At 42.2% G+C, this 27,766-nt stretch overlaps 2 protein-coding genes across 3 annotated transcripts in view; one reads left to right on the plus strand and one right to left on the minus strand.

Annotated features, from left to right (window-relative positions):
• The window catches only part of Rop (Syntaxin-binding protein Rop), a 63,140-nt gene extending 58,745 nt beyond the window's left edge, over window positions 1-4,395 (minus strand). For both annotated transcript variants that reach the window (XM_037413626.2, XM_075879645.1), the window contains exons 1-4: window positions 4,251-4,395; window positions 3,370-3,501; window positions 3,098-3,174; window positions 12-90 (exon numbers count right to left, since the gene is read on the minus strand). In XM_037413626.2, coding sequence (XP_037269523.2) covers window positions 12-90; window positions 3,098-3,174; window positions 3,370-3,501; window positions 4,251-4,278 — 316 coding nt within the window. In that variant the 5' untranslated portion in view covers window positions 4,279-4,395. The remainder of the gene's footprint in view (window positions 1-11; window positions 91-3,097; window positions 3,175-3,369; window positions 3,502-4,250) is intronic.
• A 288-nt stretch (window positions 4,396-4,683) lies between these two features.
• The window catches only part of LOC119161250 (eEF1A lysine and N-terminal methyltransferase), a 60,004-nt gene continuing 36,921 nt past the window's right edge, over window positions 4,684-27,766 (plus strand). The window contains exons 1-6 of the mRNA XM_075879644.1: window positions 4,684-5,016; window positions 5,120-5,354; window positions 5,508-5,710; window positions 11,631-11,760; window positions 14,378-14,496; window positions 19,404-19,547. Coding sequence (XP_075735759.1) covers window positions 4,925-5,016; window positions 5,120-5,354; window positions 5,508-5,710; window positions 11,631-11,760; window positions 14,378-14,496; window positions 19,404-19,547 — 923 coding nt within the window. The 5' untranslated portion in view covers window positions 4,684-4,924. The remainder of the gene's footprint in view (window positions 5,017-5,119; window positions 5,355-5,507; window positions 5,711-11,630; window positions 11,761-14,377; window positions 14,497-19,403; window positions 19,548-27,766) is intronic.

Below are 27,766 nucleotides of genomic sequence, written 5' to 3' on the forward strand. Positions count from 1 at the left end.
TGAATACTCACTCTCTGTGAAGAAAATGTGTGCACACCGGTACATGTGTCGGGCTGGTGTTTGGAAGTCCGACATCAAGGCACGAACTGACTGAAATGTAAAGGAAGCTTGGTCACATAAACATCAGTATAAACACAGTGTCAGACAAAAATGAAACAAGAACAAAATTATGCCAGAAAATGTTTTGGCTGCTAGAAAGTAACATCAAAGAACAGGTCCTCTCTGCTCAGAAGGTGTCAATCATACATGCACTGTAAATATCGCACATCTGAAAGATTCACTTCAGAACAATTGAATTATCTCTTGAATTATTACTTCAGACCAATTGAATTATCTGCAATGCAAAACACCATCTCAGACCTGGACACTTGGCCTCACCTGATGCAATGATAGTGGCATAGTCAAGAATAATGAAGCCTGCAATGCATACAAATCTCTGCAAATCATCACACGTAGTAAGCACAATCTCTACAATCAATCAGAGTTATTTAAATAAGCAAGCTTTTCTTGTGGTCAACTACTTCATGTGCCAGTGACACGAATGTACATTGCATCCATTTTTAAATGCACCAAATGCAAGATGCATTTGCTGAAGTGATGATGCTGATATATATGAGCTTGCCACAAGTATCCATGAGGTGACGCTTACCACAAGCTGAAGAAAGTAAACCAAATTCATACTACAATTAAGAGTGGTTAAATTTAATGCTGACAAAAAGCCATTGAACAAGGGTAGCTGGTGGCTATTTCATTTCAAATTAGGCAAAAATGGCATTACTTAACATTAATGACTTCTCTGCATAATTGTACAATATAACGAAGAGCTGCATCCTGTATCACTAGTGCATCATAAAGTTCCAGACATATCAATGCCTTTAGTTTATTAGTGCCAGGCTTGACTTATTATTAAAGGGGCCCTGCAACACTTTTTCAGCATGGTCAGAAAACGCTGCCGATCGGTAGTAGAGGCTCTTGACAAATTGCGAGCCAAATATTATAGCGCAGCACGTGGCCTAGAATTCACAATAAATGATCAAAGTCAGCTGAAAATTGCTTTCTATTCTATCAACAAATGACGGAAGACACTCAAGAATCACCCGTAGAAAGCCCACATATCAGCTATTAGCCGATTTCAACATGGCGCTCTCAGTCGCTAGAGAGATTGCCGCAAAAGGCTGCGACTTGTTCACGCGCGCGCGCGATCACACTAAAAAATCTGCACATTCGAATAAAAAAAAACCCGGAAAAAGTGTTCAAGGTCACGAGGCACGTGTAACTTATTTTTTTGCCCCTGCCATCCCTCCCTGCTTAGCCTCCAGCGCTTTTGTCGGAACGACAGAATGCAATTACAACATGTGACAAATCTTTGTAGTTTCACTCGTACTGGACGGACTCTTAAAATTATTGCAGCGTTGAATTCGTGAGGCAATAAGCTCTTCCAGTGAATTCATTCTATGGTTACTTGAAAAAGTGTTTCAGAGACCTTTTAAGCAAAAACTCTTCACGTCCAATGAAGCAGGATGCTTGCAAGTTTTAAAGCCATTTTTCTACTTTGAACACCACAGCACCAGTCATTTAAACAATGAAACATTATATGCAACTGAAGAATTGAAAGTTGTGCAAGCTGGTGGTGATGCATACTATAGGTTGTGAAATAAATACATTGACTAGAAGGAAAGGCGTGGTCAACAAGAGTGCAATTAGCAACATTTATAATAGTTTCACTTGTGCCTTCACTTCCCTGTGTTATCACACAAACCACAACAGTGGAGCAAAATCAGTCACATTTACCTCAGAGATTTCATCACGCTTCACATTAGGAAAAAAATTACAAGAAGTTTGGGCTGCTGCACCAATGATCCCTCTGATCAGATGTCGGCAAATACAGAAAGTTTGGCATTTTAACCACTGGGCTGCACACGAATATACAAAGTTTGGCATCTCTCACAATACTATAACTGATTTACTTTAAACCTCAATCTTTCTAATGAATGACCGAGATTGTGCAAGCAATAGCAAATGACAGCCATACAGCGACTTAATGAATGATCACGCCAGCAACCCATCACTACACTGAAATACTGCATCTTTAAATGGACACTAAAGGCAACTATTAAGTCCACGTTGATTGCTGAAATAGCGGTCCAAAGACCTCGTAGTGTTACTTTTGTGCAAAGGTAGGGTTTATTTTGAAATAAAATCACGTTTTAGTGGTCCGCGTCAGGTTAGCACACTTCGAATTACGGGGCTCATTGGAACCTCTGACGTCACTGCTGCCGTGCACAACGTTGCCCAGCTTTAATCCGTGGCTGCCGACACTATAGTAGCAGCAAAGGGAAATTAGTGAGAGCCACAGCAGCAACAACGGCCATTGAACAATTTTTAGCCATGGCCTTCAAAATTGCAGGTGTGCTTGGTTGAAGTGGGCCCTGCTAGATGGCACAACCTGTCCAGTTTAACCAGGCAAAAATTGAATTTTCGAACCACTCGTGCCATTACCAATAGTTATGCCTGGCGTTTTTTTTTCCATGAATCAAACAGAAATAAACAAGCAGCATTTTATTACATCTCTTGATGCACGGAACGTTCTTTATTTAGTGCAGCTAGATCAATTACAAGTGATTAATTATAGGCGGTATGTCTGACATCATCAAGATCATGTTACAAACGTCCTACTGTGGCACATCTGTTTTCATGCATTTACCTTAATTTCTCGTTAACTAGTACACTGCTGTTGATTATATTGTCATTTTAGATGTCATACAACGAGCTTTCACTTCGATGTAAATTGTTATTTGACTTTAGTGTCCCTTTAACATCTTTCCACATCAACATCCCCTCATAGAACAAGCAGATGTCCTATTCCTGGTTCGCAAGTTTTGCAACTATAGTAGCATGACATATTCGTGCTGCCACTGTGAATAAGCCTTTATAGCCATTCCATTGGCAACAAGAATCTCGACAATGCTGCTATACACACCCACATGGTGATACAGGCGTTACATACATGTTACAACTTGTGTTGTTAGCACTCTTTGCAATTGCACACACGTCACATATAAACACACACAGTTATCACTATTTTTCAAGTGCAGACCTTTTCTGTCGGGGCGATAAGATACACCGCTTCAATGTTTGGCAGAGGTTCTCGCTTTTTATTCAGATCTTCGACAACTGCATGGAAAAAAAAAAAAAATACAGGGTGGAGGGGTTAGCTTCAAAGCACAATTTCCGCTGTCTTAATAAAACCTTGTGCGAGTTCGTATGTCTTAGCGCAATTCCCACTGGCGTCAAAAATATTGCATCGAAGCCCTGAATTTCATGCAGAATTAAGGTTTAAAAAGGGTTAAAGAGAGAGAGAAAACTCACTCGTAATTCCTTCAGACGCGAGCTCGTGCATCTTGCAGCAGGCGGATATCATCCGCATCCCCAGCTGATCAACCACAAGAACCTTCCATTCTCCCTTTTTCTTGACCGTGCGGATAACATCGTTCGTGATTTCTAAAATATGAACGCAAATACAATAAGCACGTGCCAACACGAACAGTACCGACCACCACTCTCAAGTGAGGACCACTACGCTATCGGTACGCCTGTAAAAAATTACAACTCGGTATTTTAGAAAGCACAAATGCTACGTAAACCGACAACAGCATCGGCGATAAGTGCAAACTCTGGATTGGAAAATGCCTCAGAAAGCCAGCTGCGCTCAGAGCCACGCGCAAGTGCGTTGACCGGTGTGATTATAAACAGACGAGACAATAAGGAGGAACGACGCAAAGTAATGCAATAATCGCTACGATTACAACAGTGACTTGTTTTTATCATTATCAGCTCTTCTTCTTTCAACACTTTGGATTCACAGCTAATTTCTGCCGAGCCGCAATAATCATAACCACGGCGAAACTAACGACATTACTACCGTTTCCCACCACAAAACCACTGCAGTATAAGCACTAGGAGCGAATAGACGAAACACTCTCTTGTCATTGATAATCTGATGAAGCCCAACTAGCGATAGAAGTAAATGGTACGCAAGCGATCACTCTGTTTCATGTGGGCGTCCGTGAAAGATGCAACAGAGCCAAGATGGGCGTGAACTGCTTAGGCGGTTTCTCACACAGGCGCCTCACTAACTTCACGCAAAGCCACTTGAATAAGAACTACCGTACGACAGGATTATGTCAATCGAGCACATAAACCACCAAGTCACGCGTAATTTACTGAAACGGAAACTAATGCTTACTTACTCAAGCCGACGACACTCTTCAGTGCCATTACGGTGCCCTACTCGTCGTATCGTCAATAATGCGTCACGCATCTGCGTCAAGCAAGCTTCCGACAGCAGCGAATCAGAACGCAGGGTGGCCGGTGCGGTAGTGCGCCGGTAGTAGATTTCTTGCTATTCTGAAATCAGCTAGATGAAATTATTTTGTGACAATTAAAAATTATGATTTAAATGTGCGTTGGTGGAACAAACCGCAAAGTTCGGACAACAGAAAAGCAAAAGTTCAAACAATAATTCTTACCAGTAGCTTAGTTCGCTTGCCAGTAGGGTGCCCAGTGTTGTAGTATGCAAAAAGTGTAGTTAAGAACACAAGCGTGGCTGGTCGCAATCAAGCTACATCGCGTTTGAATGAAAATAACTTTTCTGCCGCCGGATATTTCGCTGAATCAAAGTTTAACTAACGCCTAGCTTGGTACCTAATAATGTGAACTGCATTTGTGGACGAGGAGATGTGCTGTAGTCCTCTAATGAAAGGTTTGTTCACATCCGCGGTTGTGCCACTAAACCAAATCAGTGACCAAATGTCATACATGTAGGCACGCGCAGAACGCGCATCACAGAGACGCGCTCGCACGAGCGTCTTCATTTTCTTTGCTAGTCCGCGTGCGACGAATGGTTGGCGAATGACCTGTAAGCATGGATCTCTTGCCGAAGGCGTCTTCTGAATTCGCCAGTGAAAAATACTGGAACGAGTTCTTCAATAAGCGAGGAAAGGAGACTTTTGAATGGTAAGTGTTGCATTTTGCTGTCGGTGTCGCACGTGGCTAATGTTTACATTTTCATTTGTTTCAGTAACACAATCTTGTCCCTTTTTCTTTCTTTTATTTTCAGGTATGGAGAGCTGTGGCAACATGCAACTGCAGTATTCAAGTACTTGAAGGATCCAAATGACCAGATCCTAATCATTGGCTGTGGAAACTCTACTTTGAGCACAGACCTCTATGACTGCACTTCTTGCAAAAATATCACCAGCATTGATATAAGTGAAGTGGTGATCCGGCAGATGAATGATAAATGTGGCTCATTGCGACCACAGATGAGATTTCTCCAAATGGATGCTGCCAAGGTTTGTGCTTTTAGCGTTTCAGTGAAACGCGTATCAGCCAAGCTGTGCTTGCGTCTGCTGCACCGTTCTTTTTTTGCCCAATTTCCCCAACTGTCTATCTTAGCAAGTCACTGCAGAAGGGTACCGACAATTATTTTGCTTGTTTGCTTTCAGATGGATTTCAAGGATGAGGAATTCACTGTAATTTTGGACAAAGGATTAGTGGATGCACTGACTCCAGACAAGGATTGCCCTGCAAAACTGTACGCAGTGCTCAAAGAAGTGTCCAGGGTTCTCAGAGTTGGGGGCCGGTTTTTGTGTATATCTTTGTTGCAGAGTCACGTCTTGCAAGCTTTGCTCAAGTGGTTCTCCTCTGAGTAAGTAGTTTTGCGATACTCTCTAGTTCTATGAAGCTTTTAGGGATACAATATTCTGTTATGGTTGCCTTTGGGTCATTCCAAGTGAAACGTCGCAGCCCGAAATTCGACCACCAGTGAGTCTGCTGAAAGAAAATTTATCTGAAAGGTAACTATGTGAGATTCAATTGTAAATTAAGCATCAAGGTTGTCGTGCTAAAAATACACGAGTTAGTTCATTATTTATTTATTTATTCAGTTACCCTCAAGGCCCGAGGGCATTACAGAGGGGAGTGGGTACATACATACATGTACAGCATACAAAGCAAAATACAACTGAAAAATTGCAATCATCACTTGCTACAGGGTTGAACTGAGGCTACGTACAAATAAAATTAGTGACGGCAGTTTTAAATAAAGCGGCATCTTTTATACCAACAATATCACAAGGAAGATGATTCCAACATACAGATGTTTTTGGCACAAATGAATCGTGAAAACACTTGGTGTGCGCTAAAGGAAGTCCTACTTTATGGCGATGATCAATGCGAGTGGAAACGTAAGTTGGTTGGGCCAATAATCTGCTTCTGAGTAACGGATTGGTGAAGTAAATTTTATGGAATATACACAGCCGAGACACTTTCCTGCGAAGAGACAGTAGGGGTAATGCTAGTGTAGTTTTCATTGATGTGACGCTCGAGGTGCGATGGTAATTTGAAAGGATGAAGCGCGCTGCCCGATTCTGCACTTGTTCTAATTCATAGATAAGCGAGTCATGACCAGGGTCCCAAACAGATGCTGCATATTCTAATCTGCTACGTACCAATACTTTGTAGAATAAGAGTTTGAAGGAAACGGGTGCCTGATTAAAATTTCTTCGAAGGTAACCCAACGTGCTATTAGCTTTACCTGCAATATATTCAATGTGTGTCTTCCAAGACAATGTAGAAGTTATGTGGATACCCAGATACTTATAAGAATTTACTACTTCGAGAAGAACATTATTAATATGATACGAGCTGATACTAGTGCTGTGTCGGTTAACATGCATGTACTTGCATTTGTTAACGTTTAACGCCATGCCCCAAGTCTCACACCATTCCTGAACCCGATCCATATCAGCCTGCAATTCTAGAACGTCTGAATGACCCTTAATTGCCCGATAAATTACGCAGTCATCTGCGAAAAGACTCACTGAAGAAGTAATGTTTAGAGGCAAATCATTTATATAGACCAGAAAGAGCAATGGTCCCAACACAGAGCCCTGTGGGACCCCAGAGCCAACCGGGACCCTGGGCGAATCAAAGTTATTAACAGTTACAAATTGGGAACGGTTACTGAGGAAAGCAATCACCCACGCGAGGACGTTATCATCTATATTGAGGCTCCGTAATTTTAAAATGAGTAAATCATGAGGTACTTTGTCAAACGCTTTTGAGAAATCTAAAAAGATACAGTCAATGGGTGTGCCGTTGTCGAGAATAGAATGCAAATCATGTATAAAACATATTAGTTGCGTTTCACAGGAAAAGTTTTTACGAAATCCATGCTGCGAATCAGTAAAGAAAGAATTGCCCTCTAAAAATTTTACAAGCTGCGAATAAATTACGTGTTCCATAATTTTGCATGGTATCGAAGTGATTGATACTGGTCTGTAATTTTCCGGACAAAGTTTATCACCTGACTTAAAGAATGGAATAATTCTTCCCACACTCCAATCATCCGGAAGACAACCCGCTTCCAGAGATTGCTCAAATATTTTTGTTAAGATTATGGCGCTGTAGACTTTAGTGTTGATTAAAAACTTGGAGGTAATGTTGTCAATTCCGGCGGAAGACGAGATTTTAAGATTTTCTATTATTTTTTGTACACCTGCTGTGTCGAAACGAATTGCTTCCATCGGGAGATAACCACTAGCTTGACAAACAGGGTAGTTTGTGTGATTCAATGCCTTTTGTTTTAATGTAGAGAATATTATTCCTGTAAATTTTGTTTAAAATTAAAAAAAGTAATTTTTGATGTGCATGACCAACGTCGGGGGTAGGGAGTGGATATATCTGTCGTCTCTGTAAAACGCGTGCTCGTTCTTTGCGATTTTTCGGGCTTGCATCAGGACCACGTCAGTTGTTCTAGCAAGCTTTCGCTAGGTCACTTCGCATCAGTGTATATATATTAGAACAAACTTGCTTGTTTCTTTTCATAACTAGCTTTCTCGGCCCTAGGGAAAGTAATGGTGGCGAACAAAACATGAACAATAGTATCCATTCGCTTATTTTGCTTCACTTTATCTTCCACTGATGGGGGAATGAAATTGTTCCTTGTTCTCAGGTACTTGATATTCGCAGGAAGACAGTGCTTCATGTTTTACCAATAATAAAAAAAGAAAATTATGGCTTCAGTAACCTAAATGTTTTGTCGTTCTACTTTTTTTCGTTGTGATGTGTTGTCCTCTGTTGACACCCTAATAGTTAATATCAAAGTACGCTACCTTGCCAATCGGACCGACTTTTTCAGTTGAATTACACGAGCTTTGGAGAATGATGTAAAGCCAACGTGAAGGGCAGAAAGAGTAGACTGTCTGAAATAGTGCAATTGTCAGGTTCTTTTACAGCTAGCACCATGGCGAATCTCGAAGTGAGCTTGATTTTTTTTTTTGAATTGTTGAATGAAGCAGCTGATTCGCTGTAAGTCCCTTTACAATGCTTTTAGCCCACAGAAAAAAAAGATCGTCTGGTGTCTGAATATGACCATTATTTGGCCTCGGTAGGCTTGCTTTTGTTGCCAGACGTTTTATCGTGCCGCCGACACCATTGCATGCTTTTTTGCCGTGTGAAGTGGCAAAGAAGTTCCACTCGGCTGAAAAGTTGTGGTCCCGCTCGTAATAGCAAAAGTTGAAAACGTTTTTGTTTTTATATTGAGAGAAAGCTCCATCAAAAAAACAATGGATCATTCTCACTTGTGGCAGATCTCGTTTCACTACCTCCAGTACTTCGCACTGAAATGCTGTACTGCGACTTTTGTCATGCTGCGGACAATAAGAACTAACGGCAAAACATTGCACAGAAACACCCCCAGGGGTGCTTTCCTGGTCAGTTAAGTAGACAATTACAAGGTGTGCGGTGGCCTGTGCTTTCACCCAGTGGTACGACTAAAGCGTACCATAAATAAAAGTAATTTTCAGTGAAATTCATCACCACAACAGTCTCTTGAAGACTTACTTGGCCTAATTTCTCGGAAGTGTCTGAACTGCTGCTTGCTTACGAAATGATGCCTCTTCAGCTGATTGAGCATGTCTGTAAACCTTCCAGAAAATTCTTGTGTGAGAGCAATGGTTTCGAGTGAGCTCCGCTTATCCATTGCTGCACATGTATGCTGTCTCTGCTCTCAAAAATACGGGTGATGCTTTGCTGAAGCAGATTCACTGCATAAGTTGTGCCGGGGCGGGATGCGCATATGCTGTACATGCAGTATTCATTATTAAGCCCGCATACCAATGTAGCCAAGAGCTCTTCAGTTTGTTTGAGGCCACTGGCATGAAGCATTTAGTTTTGGTGGCACACACGCACACTGTGTGCGTACCACTCTGACCAGCCAGGACACAGTGGTGTGGACACAGAGAGGCATATGTGGAGAACCCACACATTAAATTGAAGGTCCTTTTCCATTGCTCATGCATCCCTTTGAGATTCATTAAAATTAGATGCTTCTGTTTGCATTGCAGTGTGTTCTTTTTTCTTGGTAAGCAATATGTCAGGGAATCATCCTCATAGAAGTCCTAGATTGATAATTTTACTTCTTCGCTGAGTGAGCGGCCATGTTTTTTATCTCGTGCACCCAGAATCCCATTGCAAGCCTTGATCTTCAAGGCTTTGCGAACTTTCGATGCGCCAAAGAACTGCTTGGTTTTCTTGTGTAAGGAGACTGGGACCAAAGTAAGACACTGAAGCTTTTTTTCTGTGCTTTCTTCTTGCACAAACTTATTTTTAAGGTCTCGCATCAAGGTCATGTAATCACTAAAAGCAAAGCCAAAGTCCTCATACCTGTCGCAGGTAGATGATTGACCAATTTCCGGCAATGTATGCACCTTCTTTGGTAATTTTTGGTCCGGTTCGTTTCCCTCGCTTTTGTCGCCCATGTTGCACCAGTATCGTTTCACTACCAGTATCTATGTCTAAAGACTTCAGCTGTTTCAGCAGCTGGCTCTCCAGGTGCGAATTCACTTCCTGTGGAGAGCACAGTGAGCTCTTGTTCAGGGTGCACATTCTTGGGAGCAGTATATAACATAAGCCTGCGTGCTTAAAGGGACACTAAAGTCAAATAACAATTTACGTAAGAGTGAAAGCTCAATGTGTGCCATCATCTAAAACAACAGTATTATCAACAGCAGTGCCCTGCTTACTGAGACGTTAAGGTAAATGCACAAGAACACATGTGCCGCAGGACATTCTCAAAATGATCCTGATGACAACAGACAGACCGCCTACACTTAATCACGAGTAATCGATCTAGTTGCACTAAATAAAAAACGTTCAGTGCATCAATAGGCGCAATAAAATACTGCTTGTTCGTTTATGTTTGATTCATGGAAAAAAAGAACCGCCAGACGTTACTATGGGGAATGGTGTAAATGGTTCAAAAAATCTATTTTCGTGTAGTTACACTAAACCGGTGGTGCCATCTAGCAGGGCACAGTTGAACAAAAAACGTCTAGTCAATGGCAAAATTAGTCAATGGCTGTTGTTGCTGCCGTGGCTCTCGTTGCTTTTGGTCTGCTGCTACTAGCGCAGTAATGCCGGGCAACGTTGTGCATGGCAACAGTGATGTAAGTTGGTCCACTTCTCGAGGCAGGTAATTTGAAGTGTGCTAACCCGATGCGGACCACTAAAACATGATTTTATTTCAAAATAGGTGCTTCCTTGGCACAAAAGTAACACTACGAGGTTTCTAGACCGCTATTTCATCAATAAACGTTGACTTTATAGTTGCCTTTAGTGTCCTTTTAACAGATTCGAGTTCCTGGAACAAGGTCAAGAGAAAAGGGGGCATTTGCAAGGGCCATTGTAATAACTGTCGACTCGCGACAGCGTCTTGTATGTCGAAACAATGGGTTTGATCACAGCTTTGAAGCAATTTTCAAAGTGTATCAGCGTAGATAAAGTTCCTTTGTGGTGCTCACAAATCGTCGCACCACAAGCGCACCGCTGACATTGGTTGTGCACATCAAAAATTATTTTTTCGTTTTGAACAATATTTACAGGGATAAAGTTTTACACATCAAAATAAAAGGCATTGAATCACATAATGAACTACTCATGTAATTTTAGCACGGCAGCCTTTTATGCTTAATTTACAATTGAATCTCTCCAAAAAGTCACTTTTTGTCAATTTGGCAAACATTTTTCTCAGTAAATGTTTAACAGATAGTATGTCACCCGGTGAAAAAGCACAAAATGTTTTGCAGCTGGAACGCTTCTGCAGTTTTTACGAAAATTGCCTGAATTTGGGTGTTCTCTTGCTTTTTTTGTTAAGCCTATATTTAGGCCGTAGAAGTAATATATGGTTTAAGTTGTGATGTCACGTGAAAGAACAATGAAAACACAATGCTTTAAAACCAAATGTGTCACCATACCAAGTTTGAAGGTTGCCTACGCATAATTTATTCCTGCCCGACTTCCTTTTCGTTGGCACATTTGAATGGTGGTCACGTGACCACACAACCTTTTTGAACAAAAATGCTTCACAGAAATCACTCTCACATAGTTACCTTTCAGCAAAATTTTTTCCACCAGAATCGCTGGTGGTTGAATTTTAGGCTGCGACGTTTCACTTGGAATGACCCCTTAAGCATCTGGTGCCACCTTTAGAATTAACATAATTTGAATGTTTTCTTAAGCATCCGGTGCCACCTGTACAGTTAACATAATTTGAATGTTTTTCTCAGTCCAGCTTGGACTTGGGTCATTAGGTTCCACCGCTCTGAGGATGCAGAACCTCAAGATTCATCAAGGCTAGTGCTGCCAATCTTCGTGGTGGTCTTCATAAAACTCAAACGGTTGCTGGGGCTTGAAACAGTTGAGTATTCTTGTTGCCATTTTTATAGCCAGCAGTAGTGTTTTGCCTTGAATGGGTGAGGGTCTATGCCTGGTAAAGTGTCAGTGCAGTGTAGTCTAATTGTAGGCATTTTGTTTGAAGCTTTCCTCAACTAACCGCAGTTCCAGAATATAGTGTAGACATCAAAAGAAACAGAATTAGAAGGACACTTTTCAGGCTCACATTCGGATGCATCTTTGGTGCAAATAGCTGAACCTGTGTAGTGTAGCAAACACTGAATTGACGCTAATCCATAGCTTTTGAAAACTCAAAAAACATTGGCACCATAAAATCAGTTTGAAAGGTGAACACAGGATAAGTTCTCTATAGCAGTTTCGGGGGGGGGGGGGGGGGGGTCAAAGTTTATTGTAGATTATCACCGCATTAACACTAAAATTTGTAATGAACAAGCACAAATGACAAAGGTTGGTGCTGCGAGACAGTTGGAATAATTACTTTATAAATTTTTGGTGGATATTTATTCAAGTATACTTGTCATGTGGAATATTGAACCGTCACGGAAATCAGACGTGGACCTCCAGTTTCTAGAGCATACCCTGCAGCTTTCCTAATATTTTGTAGAATGCATTATTTACACGTCATGCTGTGCCTTGCTATTCTAGTCAACAGCATATGTCAGTGAATTCTCTTATGAGTCGACTCACTCAGACTCTGATCGATCCGTGAGTCTGAGTGACTTCAGCTCGGGAATGTTTTGGTGAGTCTGAATAAGTCCAATGCGCAAAATATATTTCTTCAGCGAGTCTGAGTGAGTTCCACTTTCGTTTGCCAATCTAAGGTACTATCTAGTAATCTTCAGCATTACTATCAGGCTTCCCCAGAATCACGTTTATACTCGTGTGTCTTCAGAGGTATTCCAAAGCAGTGTCGTTAATACACCGTTTCAATATTTATTAATTAGAGACACGAATAACTAGGGGGGTGCCTTGACATCGCCTCACTAACTCTTTCAGGCAGGTTCTTGATTATTATATCTTGTGTTGTCATCTCTCCCAAGAAAAATGACCTTACTTGTTTGGAGGCACACGGAACTCGCTTTCGAATATACTATAGTTTGTCAAACAGCACCAAGAAGAGCACCGATTATGTGAGATATTGGCGATAAAGACCATTGACACCACATTCGAAGAAGCTAATTCTAAGCTGATGGACTCATTCGACTCACTCGGATGCACTCAGACTTAGATTAATCTGCGAGTCTGAGTCCGGGTGAGTTATGTTTTCGTGACTTTGAGTCCGCCCGAAAAAATTTTCGGGAGTTCGAGTCCGAGTGAGTCCAAAGCACAAAATATATTTCACAAGTGAGTCTGAGTGAGCTCCACAAGGTTTGCTGACCTATGGTCAATGAACATTTAAAATATATAGCATGTTTGAGACATGTATTACCTAGAACAGCGCCATGTGTATTACTACATACTAAAGTATCTGGATTGAATATTGCTATTGCCAGGGCTCTTTCATTGACTGCTAAATATCTACTCCCATGCTCACTTATACTATTCAGGATGCAAAAGCAGCACTAGAGAACAAAGTAATTCTTTTTTAAATTTATTTGGCTGATAGCGGTGCTTTTGTTCTTGCTGACCACACCTCCTTTATCACCAGCATGTGGTTCAAGTTACCCGACTGGTCGAACAAAAATTATTTGCGAGGTTATATTATGAGGGTGCTTGCTCCTATGCATTAAGCTTCATGAGTCGAGCCATCTTCTATATACATTTTCTGTTGCCAGGTTACCTGCTTTCAGATTTTCTAGTTTTAAACATATATTGAGAAATAAGCAGAGTAAATATGTTTTTATTTACTTGTGCACAGACAGTTTGACATGATATGTAACTTTTCCATTTTCTTATGCCGTTGCCAACCCATTTGCGAGTGTTCTGCTTGCTGCAAATTTTTTTGGCAGCTTGCAAATTTATTCTACTTGAGCAATTTTAGGGAGTCATTTTGGGGAGTTGTAGTTCGTCTTTTGTGCAAGAGAACTAGACCAACTTTTTTTTTTGATTAACATACATCTACTTAACATTATGTGCAAATTGAACCATCACTGTAAAACGCACTATACTGCTGCCGTCATGATGATCATATAGGATCTCCTGTGAGGGAGGCTTGTTGCCTTTATAAGCATTTTTCTGCTGCATGTAATATTTGCTCTAAATACTGTGAGCTGCACTTAGTACCATTAGCCGATGCCCAGAAATAAAAGACAACTAGTGCGGTGCACATTTTCTTTATAGACATTCTTACTTTCAACTATGTACAACCTACTCATTGTGGATTACACAGATACCAATCTATATGTGAACACTTAGTAAAAGATAGCCTCATTAGGGATAGGAATTTAATCGATTTTAATTTTGTCACTTTCAAATAGCAGGAAGAAATTGAGGACTGCCTTCTCCTTGGAAAGTATATTTTAGACTGATCAAGGGGTACAGGCAGCCTATGCAGTGCAGTTTTAGTGGAACTTCTACAGAATTAAAAAAAAAAAAGTAAAAGCTAGGTGCTTCATTTCAATTGGTTATTTTGTAAAATCTGAGTGTTATTTTGCTATTCCTCATGTATTTCATTGCACAGGTGACCGAGATGGCCTTTGACCCTCAATCAAAACCAAAACGTGTTCCTGCTTCTACTCTATGCGAGGAAGTTGCTTCTTTGCAGCAGTATGCATTTCTTCGACTTGACATTTCCAGAAGGTATAAGACTTTAAAATTGCACCCTTTGTTTTTTATATAAAGTACTGCTCGTTGCTGTGCATTCCTTGGGAGACATTTTTTTGTTTTATTGACACTTAGCAGAAAAGTGCGACTATTAGATATGTTGTGTAAAAATTGTGATAGTAAAGCAACTCTTGATCATTGGAACCACTGGTGGCTTGATGGCTTAATTTTATCTGTTGTGTGCTTTTTATTACCTATAGTGCAGCAAGAACCCTATAGCCACTCTATTGTTGAGGCAATAATATATGCCACTCCTTGTCATGTAAGGAGTATAGGCAGTTAGTTTGCATTTGAAATGATAGTGTTAGTGCATAATTTTATTAATAACAGATACAAGCATTAACTTTTTAATACACGTATTGTGTCCATCAACTACGATTGTTATAGCGCGAAAACAGAACGATGACAAAAGGACAAGAAGATAGTGCTCGTCTTCTTTCTGTCCCTTTGTGGTCGTGTTCTCTTGCTATAACAATCGTCATGTCATACCAACTAGCCCAAACCGCCACACTTCTAAGTGTCCATCAACTTGCAGTGCTGCGTCATTCTGCTGCGGTAGCCTAGCAGTTAAGTTGTTGCATTGCTAAGCTCAAGAACATAGGCTCTTTTCTTTTATTGCCATGTAGCCCCATTTTAATAGAGGCATATTGCAAATGCACCTGTCTACTTATGTTAGGTGTATGTTAACCCATTTCATAGGGGAAGTAATTAAAAAAATTGTAGCGAATTTGCCTGAAGTGTGGCAAGCCGCATTTCCAGTGCATGTATCAAGCACTTGAATATAGAGAGGAACCATGTGCACATCGCCTAGTTTGTATAATGGCAGTTGCAAAGCAATTAGCAGATGTAATTACTACCTGTTCTCGATGAAGGTACTTTTCATTAATGACCACTATACTTGTCAGTGGTTCAGGAAGCGTGAAAAGAACCCCAGGTAATCGTAAAGAATCGGGAATTTCCCACTGCAGTGTCCCTCATGATGTTATTGTAGTTATTAAATCTTTTAAAACACTGTATAGGTTGACTGAGCAAGCTTAAGGTAAATAATAACCAAAGTGCTACAAGGGCGCGCATATTTTTGTGAAGGTGTCTGACATCAGGTCATCACCCCTGTCACACAGGGCAACTTGAGTGCTCTTTGGAGGGAGTGCACTTTGCCACTAGTGTCATTTGCATGCTGTCGCATGGGAGCATTTAGTGACACTCGCTGCAAAGTGCACCTGCGGGCGAGTGCGTTTGCCAAACTCGTTATGCTGTGGCTGGAGAATAAGTAACCTATTATTGGAAGTTATTTAGTAGCATTTTAAACTGTCATTTTTATAATTGAGAATATTCCTGTGCATTGCAACATAGTGCTATAAAAAAGCTATTCTGCTATTCTCACTTTCAGGCAGTTTACAGCCATGACGGCTAGGGCCATTGCCCAGCACACGCCGGGCAATGGCCGCAGCTACCACATCTGTATGCAAAGTTTATTTTGATGTCTCTTTATTGCTGTAACGCATTGTTATTTCAGACACATTGCCTGAAATAACAAATATCGGCTCGGCTACTGAATCACCCATTACCATTACCATGATTTCCAAAGTACAGCTCCCTTTATCGTGCTGCAAAAGGGGCACTCGCCCATAATGACGCTGAATTCGCCCGTGTTATCCAGGGTATAAGGCGCTTATTCACTTCTGATGGTTGGCTCATGGCATATTTGCAAAAGCAGGAAGTTAGGTGGGTGCATGCTGGAAGTAAGGAAGCCTTTTGTGCCTTCTTTTCTTTTTCAAGTCTGATGCTATGGCCTTGGTGAATATCTGTATCCTCTGTTTGCCGTTGCTGTCATGTTCTTTATACAAAGTCAACTAGCAGTGCCATTCTGAGAACTTTGGAATTCCATTGTATATTGTTAGAATATGCAGTGCTGATATTTTGAGATGCTCATAGGGGGCTGTAATGGCCATCTGGTTCAATCGGAGCTGTTAAAATGGTGCGCCTGAGAGTGTTTACAATAGCGCTCACCTCACTTCGGCCAATGCTTGTAAGCTCTGCAACTGAGCCTGAATTGCAATGATTTCCACATTACGCATTATGTATGCTGCCAGCATTGCACAAGCCAGCTCTGTGTGCACATCCTGGCTTATGTCCACTGCATGACAAAGGCTCTTCCAATGATCATCAACCCTCCCTGTCCTGCACAAACTCGTTCTCCTTTGTGCATCCACATCTCTTGGTATTCGTTCTAATGTTCTAACTTACCATCTGTTATCTGTCCTCATTATGTGAGCTGCCCAGGTATATTTCTTCTCCTTGATGTCTATTGGGGTGTCAGCTACGCCTGGCTGTTACCTGGTCCTCTCTGCTGTCTTCCTATATTTTAGAGTTACCGCTGTCAGACCTTGTTGTCATTTAGTTGGTTCATATCGAACGGGTGGCATATGGCGTATGCGTGAGCACAAAAAAAAAGAAGCAGAAAAAGTTCTGCACTTTTTTCTATCTCTTCTTCTGCCTCTTTCGTGCTCGCATAGTGGGCCACCCCGACCACTTTTCATTTCATTGCGTGCTCGAGGACCCTTCACTTCTTTTTGAGTTTTTTTTTTGGTATTTTCCATGTTTCTGCCCCATTCGTTAAAACTGGCAAAATACAGTAGTTTTACTCTTTCTGTTCTAGTGACAGTGGTAAGTTACTGGCCACGAGTTGAGAATGCCTGCCATTTTTGTACTAACACATTCTTAGTCTTCCAGTAATTTTTTTTTTACATGATTGGCTCCCCTGTTAATATTTGCCTTAGAAAGACATACTGTTTTACTGCTTCAAGAGTCCAATTGTCTGCCATGAATTTTCGCTTTTTTTCCAGACTTGCTGGCATTATGTTTGCCATCTGCATAGTCATCTACAAACCTTACTGAGCTTTCTCCATTTTTTTTTTTTTCAGTTGTTCCTTGCAGTTCACTGCTGTCATTGCTGAAGAGTACAATGCCATATGCAAACTAAATTGCTCAGATATTATCTGATGATCCCCATTCCTATTTCTTGTCAATCTAGTGGTTAAATACTTCTCGACAGGCTGTCAATAACAATGGAGAGGTTGTATCTTCCTGATGGGCTCATTTCTGATCAGTGTTTTCCTGCTCTTCTTGAGGGAGAACACAGTACACGTGGAATCTCTGCATATATCGGCTATGGTATTCACATAAGTTTAAGTGCTCATTGTTGGCGTAGCACCTCCAGAACTGCAGGCATATCTACAAAATTGAATGCTTTGTCGTAATCTGGGAATGCAATATAGAGTTTTTTGTTTTTCAATTCGGCAGTTTTCTCAATCATTCAATGAATGGCATGAAGATAATCTGTGGAAGTGTACGCTTTCCTGAAGCCAGGTTGTTTTCAAATGCATGATAGCAAATTTCGCACTCATTCACTCACTTGGCTACGTGATCAAAGCATGGTTTCTATGAGTTTTACTGCCCAGACATTCTGTCTGAGGACTCCTCTATGAAAGAAGGTGTATTACTTCCGTCACACTTTCTGTAGCATTCTTGCCAGTGCCTCTCGCTATTTTTCTTTCTTGTGTGCTTTTTGCAGGCCAGAGCAGGATTTAAAGCAGCAAGGAGAATTGAACTGGCAGCTGTGATGATTAATAGCAGCTTTTGATGTCAATTAGACTGAAAACTTGATGTTTTGTGTGTTTTCATAAAACGCAGCAAGTGAGAGGCTAAAACGTTGCTGGCTGTAAAAAGCTTGCGATTGTGGTGATTGTGATTGTCATTATGATTGAGCTCTGTTGGTACATTGAACTGTAAATGGAAAGCACATAGGTAACTACACTGAAAGTGAGGCCCAGTGTGAAATAAAATGACATAGGCTGGTATTGCGTGACGCCATCATAAAATCTAAGCCTTTGGCCCCTGTGGTGTCTATATATTGATTGTATTCTGGTTTATTCATAATTTATTAGATCGGCACTGTGCGAGTGCTTTTCCACACGAAATAAAATAGGAACAGGCATAAAGGCTATGAAACAGCCCAAGCCTTTATGGCACAGAAAAGGCCCAGGCAATCAAGAGTGTTGTAATAGGCCACTATGTCAGGTAGTGGTTATGTGCACAGCAGTTTAGGCACAAATATCAAGCAGACCAAGTTAGGACATTAGGTTTTGTGCTAGTATGTTATCTTTTTCGCGACATAAAATTGCTAAGGACCTTCTGAGGCATATCTCGATTCACCGTTTTTCCTCTGGCATTATGAAAGTTGTAGTTTGGGTTTCTGGTTAAAAAGGGCCTCTTCAAATCCACCCCCCCCCCCCCTCCTCCTTTCTTTTTAGAGTGAGCCTTGGACTTGAAGGTTTTTTTTTTAATTCATTCAAACTGGATATAAAGCAGTGCCTGTGTGTTTGTGATATGATAACTGCCGTGCTACGACTCGTAATCTATGTTCATCGCGTGGTGTACTTCTCTCTTGCGCTATCTGGTGTTTGAAACTGTGCTATTCGTGCTGTGGATCATCTGCCACTTAACGTGTGCTCCACTTTCCGAATGTTCAATAAGCATGGCAGAGCCAGATATTTTGTAACAGTTGGTTTTAATTTTGCATTGTTTCTGACATCTGCACAATGAGTGACCAATCCTGGCAATGCAGCAGTTTATGGGCCAGTGACAGATAGATGTGGCATCATATTGTTTTAATACCCTTCAGGAAAGGCACCTTCTATATACATAGTGCCCTGTTCACCTCTATGGTTCTCTTGCATTGTTCTCCCGTTTTGAGCACAGTTTTGCCATATCTATTTTTCTCGAAATTTTCCTGCTTAGATATGAAGTCTTTCTTGTTGTTTTGTAGTTGTGAATGTGTGTTTAGCTTCTCCTAATGAGTTTTACAACTCTCTTTTCTTCAGGAAACTTCAAAAAGGAGAAGATGTCAGTCTGAACCTCTTTGTATCATGGAGTGACGTACCTCGCTACCGTCTCTTTGTCTGCGATCTACAGGTTCCAAGTCAAACACAGCTAAGGTTTGCCATCTTCATTGTACCCCAGGGCAGGTAATAATTTTCTTTGTGCATGACAATTGAAGTGTAATTGCATTCTAAAGGGTCATCAACCCGTGAACTCGGAACAAGTGCAGATTCGTATCTAAGTACAGTACGACTCTCGATAATTCAAACTCTGATAATTCATACTTTTGGTTAATTCAAACTAAATTAATTTTTTGATTGGCTCTCTATTCTTTCAATGTATTTAGAAGCCTCTTAATTCCAACTCCGTCATTTAATTAATTCATACTTTTTGCAGTTCCATACCAGAAAATATCTGCTGCTTTCTCACTACTATTTAAACATTTGCATGCTAATAATTCCAACAGTCTAAAAATGAAAAATAAGCACCTCAGGCCTTCAAGAAAAAGGACTTTGCTAGTAAAGAAATGTTTGAAACAAAGCACATACCGTATTTACTCGCATAATCGGCGCACTCGCATAATAGGCGCACCCCTAGTTTGGTCGCGGAAAATTCGATTTTTTTTAATTCCGCGCATAATAGGCGCACCCCGAACTTGGCCGTGATCAGAAACGATTCTACCCCCCAGCGGTACAGTTGGAACGTGGTCCCCGTACCCTGAAGAAAAAAAGAAGGCAAATCGACGAGCAAATTAAAAAAATTCGAAGTGCAACGACCTAACCAACGTGTTTGTCGAAATAAAACTTGAAAAAAAAAAAGCGTCCATGAGCGAAAAAAAAAAACGGCTGTTCCATCAATTACTGATACCCCCCAAATCGCCGCGCTTTTTTTTTTGGAGGTCACGTGTACAACGCCGGGGGCTCGATCGCCATCACCACCATCAGAGAAAAAGAAAGAAACGCCATTTTGCAAGCGGTGTGCGTATGTTGTGGTCGTGTATTGAACTTTGGTTCCACCATGGGGAAGTACGCGAGCTACACGGCTGGGTTTAAACTGAAGGCAGTGCAGTACGCGCTGGAGCACGGCAACCGGGCTGCAAGCAGGCATTTCAGCGTTGGAGAAACCAGTATTCGGTACTGGAGGGACCAAGAAGAAAAACTTAAGGCGACGAAGAAGACACGACGGGCTTTCCGCGGTGCCAAGACCGGCAGGTATCCGAACGTCGAAGAGCAACTGGTCCGGCATATACGGGAGCTACGACAAGACGGCTGTGCTGTGTCGTTGGATATTGTGCAGACTGAGGCGCGCAGAATAGCCCGAGCGCAGGGCATCGAAGCTGAATGCTGAATTATGCTGAATTAATCATGCTGAATTAATTGGTAAACGATAAAGTCGCCTTTTACTTGACAAGTGTGCAGATTTAAAGCGCGAGAACCGAGTTGAAAAAATTTTCGAAAATTTTACCCCGCGTGATTGGCGCACCCCTAACTTCGAGCCGGATTTTCTGGAAAAAAAGTGCGCCTATTATGCGAGTAAATACGGTACACTGTGAACCGTAATGCTTCTCAACTGGTATAGAGAGCTTTGTGCCGAAAGCACGTACCTATAGCAAAGAAGTAGTTGGAAATTCATTAAAAGGTCGGATCAGCACTAAATGGCCAATAAACTTGTGGACCTTGCGCTTCTGCTTTCTGTTCATTTTGTGTAGTTAGGGTTCAAAAACACTTTAAAAATTTTTAAATGCAATAATATTAATGCCTAATCATAATGTGTGGTGTCGCCTCACCCAGAGTCATCTGCAAACTTCCAATAATTCAAACTTCTTGATACCTCAAACAAAATGCAGATGTCCCATCAAGTTTGAATTAATGAGAGTCGACTGTATATAAATTCCTGCAATTAAAGAAATAATAATTTTGTTTTGCAAACTTGTCCATAGTTTGGTATAACTTAAGAAGGCAGGAGAAGCCCCACCCAGATGACTGATGTGCAGCAGCCAATTTGCTTCGCGACTAAAGAAATAGTCCCGCTCAAAAAATTTCGACTTCTTCTAAATTGCGTATTTGTCGGTATAAATAAGATTTCTGTACCATGACAAGTGCTTTGGTAAAGCTGTAATGATGGAAATGCTACAGCACATGCCTGATCATGAGAGAAAAATAACTCTGTGCCTTCTACAACGCTGTGTGTCGTCTGCCACGGAGCAAGGTGACGGCACTGGGTGTGTAATTGTAAAGCAGTCGCTGGTTTCATAGCATCAGATTCATATGTGCTTTTTGTGTGTTTGCACAAGCTTTTTTTTGTTTTTATTGTGTCAGGCGTTTTTTTTTTTCTCAGTTACAAACCTGCAATCTCGATAGTTAGCGCGTGGCATTCCGTGCCAGAGTTATTCAATTATACCAGTTGCGAAACTGCGTTCCAGAATCCAGACACGCAGTTGGTCAAATTTTTCAGGAGTTAGCTGAGGTTCGCGCTACCTGGAAGCAGCAACACTAAACACAAATAATGCGTTTAATAGTGGGTGTGCGGATCAACAGGTGGCGCGACAATCTGCTCACTCCCGACAAGGGGGCCAATGACGTGTTCGAATTTTGATACATGGATCCTATGGGGAGTTTCGCATCTCATATGATTGAATAACTGTTCCTTGCAAGTTTTCCGCCATGTAGCTCAGTGAGGTCACATCGAAAAGCGATCCTTTGTTGCCGTACGAGCCTTGTGTCGCCACAATGGCCACCACCAAGGAGCTTCAGCAAGAACAAGAGCGGCCACATCCTGAACAGCGATTTACGCTACATGATCTTCCACAGCTACACGTACTGGTGTAACAGGGAGCCTGAACGCAGCGTGGAGGACATGAGCAAGTTTGTTGCCGACATGCTACGTGTCGGCGAAAGTACTGTGTTCAGGGTGAGGGAGGAAGTTGAAGCTTCGCATATTTCGGGTACCAAACTAATGATGCCCTCGTGAAAGCGCCCACGCAATTCGGAGCAGAGAAGATGCAGCGCGAAGTTTGACAGCTTCACATTGTGCGCGCTGAGGTTCTCGTATATACTTGCATAATGATCGCACTTAAAAAAAAAAAAAATTCACTCCAACTTCGGGATGCGATCATTACGCGGGGTAATTCTTCATGAAAAAATATTCTGAGCACCGGAAACCCAAAAAAGTCACTAATCGGAATTCTTACAGTAGCTATCATGAACATAACCAATAATAAAAGTAAATTAAGGCTTACCTTTGTTATAAAATGCACGCTTTATGCAGGAGCTACATGCATGGCACACTACCCTTTTATTCTTTATCTCTCTGACCCACTAACGTTCATTCAGACTCCGAAGCATCACTCGCGTGAGTGTCGTCGCTGCACGATTCCCTGTCGGAATCGGCAGTGTCTTTACTGTCCCACAGAGGGTCATCTTCCGTTCGGTCGAGCGCGTTGGAAATGGCAGCGACAGTCCATTCCGCCGCATGAAGCGTGTTGTCCAGCTGGAACTGGCGCGGAAGTCCTTTGTGGCTATTCCCAGCCTCCGGGAAACTGTGCACGCCTGCGTTCGTATCATGTCTAATGACACTGCATAACTGTCCTTGCACATATTTTTCACGTATTCGAGGACTGCCTTTTCAATGTCAGGAAACTTGCCAGATTTGGGTCCGCGGAAAGCCCATTGCGTGCCGTTAGTAGCCATGAGCTTGTTGCGCTGTTTTTTTCCAATATAGGATTCGGATTTCGTTGACGCCGAAATGTCTGCCGGCAGCGTGCAGTTGCCGTGCTCTAGCGCGTAGTCAAGCGCCTCTGCTTCAACGCGGCAGTAAAGCTCGCATACCGCCCCATGGTGAAACGGCGCTTCAACAGACGATCACAAAGCACACTCACACACACAAAAAAACGTGGTCTCAGGAAAAAAAAACATTTCTGCGGGATGAACACAGGTCGACCAACAGGCGGCCGCCGCTGTAACAGTGCGTAGAGTATATGCTACCTTTAGGTAGCAGAGTTACGCCACTGTTTTTCGGCTGCCGCTCACTCCGCCTACAGGACTTTAGCGCCCCTATTCGCCGAGCGCCATCACATGGTCATAAGTGGTTGAAATGCACTGCGGAGAAGCCAACGCTATGATGATTCCGGGCAGATCAAGCGTGGCTGACATCGGCTGTTGTTTCACATCAGCTGGCGTGAGCCGCGATTGTAATACGAGAGCAATAGAGAGCCGTGCGTAATATGGGCGTCGCACGGCACTCTCGATCGCTGTTCAGCTCGATTCAGTTGAAGACGATACAACTACACCTGGCTCCCTCGCACAGTGAACGAATGAGTATAACATGAAAAAATTTCATCCTGACTGGTTCGATTGCGTTCAAAAGTGCAAAAATAATTTCATATTTGTAAATGGGAAAAACAGCAGAAAAGGTGAAGCTAGCGTAACCAACCATAAATATGTATCTCACTGGTTCAACGAGCTACGCACTTTATTTTATTATTACATACCAAGAACGTAAGCATCATATCAAGGCTTCTAGGTGTGACCGGAGCCACCGAGTTTGTACTTTGAAAAAAAATTTAAGGAAGGCGAAAAAATAAATAAAGCAACGCTAGTACCATAATCCCTCAATATTGAGAGCTTATGTAGCACTCTGAAGCACGAGCGTTGCTCCTACAAGGGTGGTAAGTGGCTTTCCCACAAGACATTTGAACCCAAGATGGCGTACCTTGGCGCAACTCTGCTACCTAAAGGTAGCATATATAGTAACTCTAACAGTGCGGGATGTCAAAACAAACATGGCGGCTGACGAAGTGAAGCACTTCGTGGAGCGAAGCCACCGCATTTTTTTTTCTTCTTTGCGTCAGTTATGGAGGTTGTGAGTACGTCACGCGCCTCAAGACAGTTTCTTCCATCTAAATAAGAAATGCTTTCATTTAAATCAGTAAATTTACGGCATTAGCATAGTGATGCCCGCTTTCATATCACCGAAACAGTGATAGGCGCGTTCAGCTAGACTTGGCACATGACATGTCGATGTGGCAAGTTCAGGGTGTGATCATTACGCGGGGAAAAAGAAAAGTCGAATTTAGATGACAAAATTTAGGGGTGCGATCATTACGCGAGTAAATACGGTATGTGTGCACGATTTCTTTTGCCGCAACGAGAGATATTGACGGTTGAAAAGATAACTGCCGAGTTCTCGGAGCATATGGAACTCCCATCCCTAAGACAATGTACTGTGCATCACCTGCTTGCCAATATCGGTTTTAAGCATGAAAAGAGAAGCCGCAACTCTCTGCTTATCGACCGGGATGACATCACCAATTGGCGGAATCGCTACCTCCGTGACGTGGAGCGTTACCCGCCAGAAGGCCGAAAGATCTTTTACCTGGATGAGACATGGGTCACGGTGGGACGCACTCGGTTGATCGTGTGGACAGACGCCGTGGTGTAGAAGCGCGGATGCCTGTTCGCTTGAGCAAATGGCCTGAAGATGGGTCTAAAACAACCTTCTGGGAAAGGTCAACGCCTGATCGTGACGCACATAGTCAGCGAGGATGGCTTCGTCGACGGCTGCTTCGATGTATTCCGAGGCCAAAAGACAGCCGACTACCACGAGAAAATGGACGAAAATCGCTTTGAGGGCTGGTTCAATGACGTTCTGCAGAAGTTGCCAGCTGGTAGCGTTGTTGTTTTAGACAATTCACCTTACCATAGCCGACAAGAAGAGAAATTGCCGACGACGGCCTGAAACAAGGAAGAGATACATGAGTGGCTCACAAGCAAGAACATCACCTGCAGTAAAAGGATGATAAAGAAGCAGCTGCTTGAGCTGGTGGCATCTGTAAAGTCACGCTTTCTGAGCTACATCGTAGACAACGCAGCTGTAATGGCCGGTTACATTGTACTGAGGCTCCCGCCGTACCACTGTGAATTTAGTCCCATTGAGCTTGTGTGGGCCAAGGTCAAAAACGGTGTCGCTGAGGACAACGGAGACTTCAAGCTGTCCATGGTCGAAGCCATCTTGAGAGATAAAATCAAGCAGGTAACAGCGGAAGACTGGATGACGAGCATTCAGCACGTTTGGGAAGTGGAGGCAAAGTTGAGACTTGACATGTCTGGGAGTGAGCAAATTCAACCAATCATCATCCAGCTGGGTGAAGATGACACTGAAGAAAGCGACGACGACTGTGAGCTCTCTGGCATTGAGCCATTTGACGAAGTATAGCGGCTTCGTATCAATGAAAAAAACAGCCCTTATTAGGGCTACCAAATTTTTGCCCTGTGGGTTTGCAACAGCCAACCATCCATTTCGTGACCTCTCAAACAAATAAGCAGTTCCATTTGTGGTGTATTCCTTTCACAAAAGCTTAATTCCAATAAGCAACGTTCCTCGCACTTCATGCTCGATTTGAGAAGTGGCATAGAAGCACATTTCAATGCTGGCAGATCTGAATTGAAACACTGTCTTTAACCCTGATCATCGTTGGAGAGCTCAAAATGCTTAGTCAGGAAGCCACCGTCGAGTTTGACACACTTTATTGCTCCGTTAGCAGTCTGCACTGAACATTAAACTGTTATCATAGCCAGTGCTGGTGAAATAGCAGCAGTCAACACGAAACTGACAGCCACTGTTTGCAGCTTGCATGCCAAAGCACATTCATGTGGCTGCATTGTTTATTTTAGTTATCTGGCTCACACAAGTAATGCAAATAAGAGAACAAATATAGAACATCATTAGCTCAGTGAAGCCCAAATGCTCGTTCAGACAGCCACCGTCGAATGTAATGCGGTCCATAGTGAAATAGCAGTAGTTGGAGCACACTTTATGATTCTGTTACTAGTCTTCACTGAGAATTGAAGCGTTGTCATAGCCAGTGCCGGTGAAATAGCGGCACTCAGCATGAAACTGACAGCCACTGTTAGCAGCTTGCATGCCAAAGCACATTTATGTGGCTGCATTGTTTATTTTGGTTATCTGGCTCACACCGGTAATGCAAATAAGAGAACAAATATAAAACATTATTAGCTTAGTGAGGCCCGTTCAGGTAGCCACCGTCGTATGTGACGTGCCCCATAGAGAAATAGCAGTAGTCGGAGCACGCTTTATGATTATGTTACTAGTCTGGACTGAGAATGGAAGTGTTGTCATAGCCAATTTTTAATTTATTAGTCTGACTTGGGCAAGTAACGCAAATGCAAGCTCAATTATTAACTTTGCTAGCTTTGTGTTCTCATATTTACATACCGGAAAAATGCTAAGCAATATTGAACGTGTTAATGAAATTGTAAAGTTGCAAAAACAAATGCAAGAAATACAGAAATGGGAATAAACATATACAGACATGAAAGCACTCACATATTCACACACATACCCACAAATGCGAGCGCGAAAACAGATCCAAAATACAAAAAAGGGTAAAATAACAAATGTACACAAAAACGCACGCACATTTAACGCAGGTGCAAGTAGGATTAAATATTAAGAGTCAGTTCACAAGCAGCTGTGCCTACTTTATCATACTTTTTTAAATGTACATAATGGCTCTGTTGCCTTCACTGTCAGGAACTTTTTAGTTGCGACATATCACAATAATCGAAAAGCAGCGCTAAGCTGTGTTGTAGGAAAGCAAGCCAAGCGCTGGCAGCGCAACTTATGCGCGATTGTCACAGCAGGCATTCTACAGTTGGCGCGTGCAGTGAGCGAAGAGTTCTAAGCCACATAGCGGTACGAATTCATGCCAAGCTCTCTTTTTAATGGCACTAGTGTATCAGTCATAATTTTATATTAGCTCTGAGGCTAATATGAAGGAAACCAACACTGCTCCCAAACGCCTGACCGTTAATAATCCAATGACATTCTCTGAAGCAGCGTGTGTAAGTCATTGATTGTTAGCATTGATGGAAATCAATCGATCGACGGTGCTACAAAACACTCTAACGACGCTGCGTGACGCTCGACTATCTTATCACACTGCCACCACCGATCGGTCGTTTCCGCACTCAGCTGGCAGCAACTAATCTTTGCGTTGGAGCTTGCTGTTGCAAATCTTTTCTGTTGAGAAACTCGTAGGTTGGTTTCATCCGCGCACAGTTTTCTCATTTAGCCTGATATAGGTTTTGCTCTGTCACTTCGCCACGTCCGACAAGGAAATGCAGGGGCACAGTACACAAACACACCCAGCACTCACAGTAGATACCAGGCTTTGGTAAACTCTCTTCGTCGTAACTTTACTTAGGTGCAAATAAAACACCATGAAACAAACACGCACAATGTTTGTTTGCATCGTTATGTTTTCTTGGGATCCTGTTTCAAGACCAAGCTCAGTGCAGCGTCACCGATGTTTGCGGCAATCTCTCTTCGCCGGCTCACGGCTCAG

This window comes from Rhipicephalus microplus, chromosome X (genome assembly GCF_043290135.1).
Source record: "Rhipicephalus microplus isolate Deutch F79 chromosome X, USDA_Rmic, whole genome shotgun sequence".
Taxonomy (NCBI): Eukaryota; Metazoa; Arthropoda; class Arachnida; order Ixodida; family Ixodidae; genus Rhipicephalus; species Rhipicephalus microplus.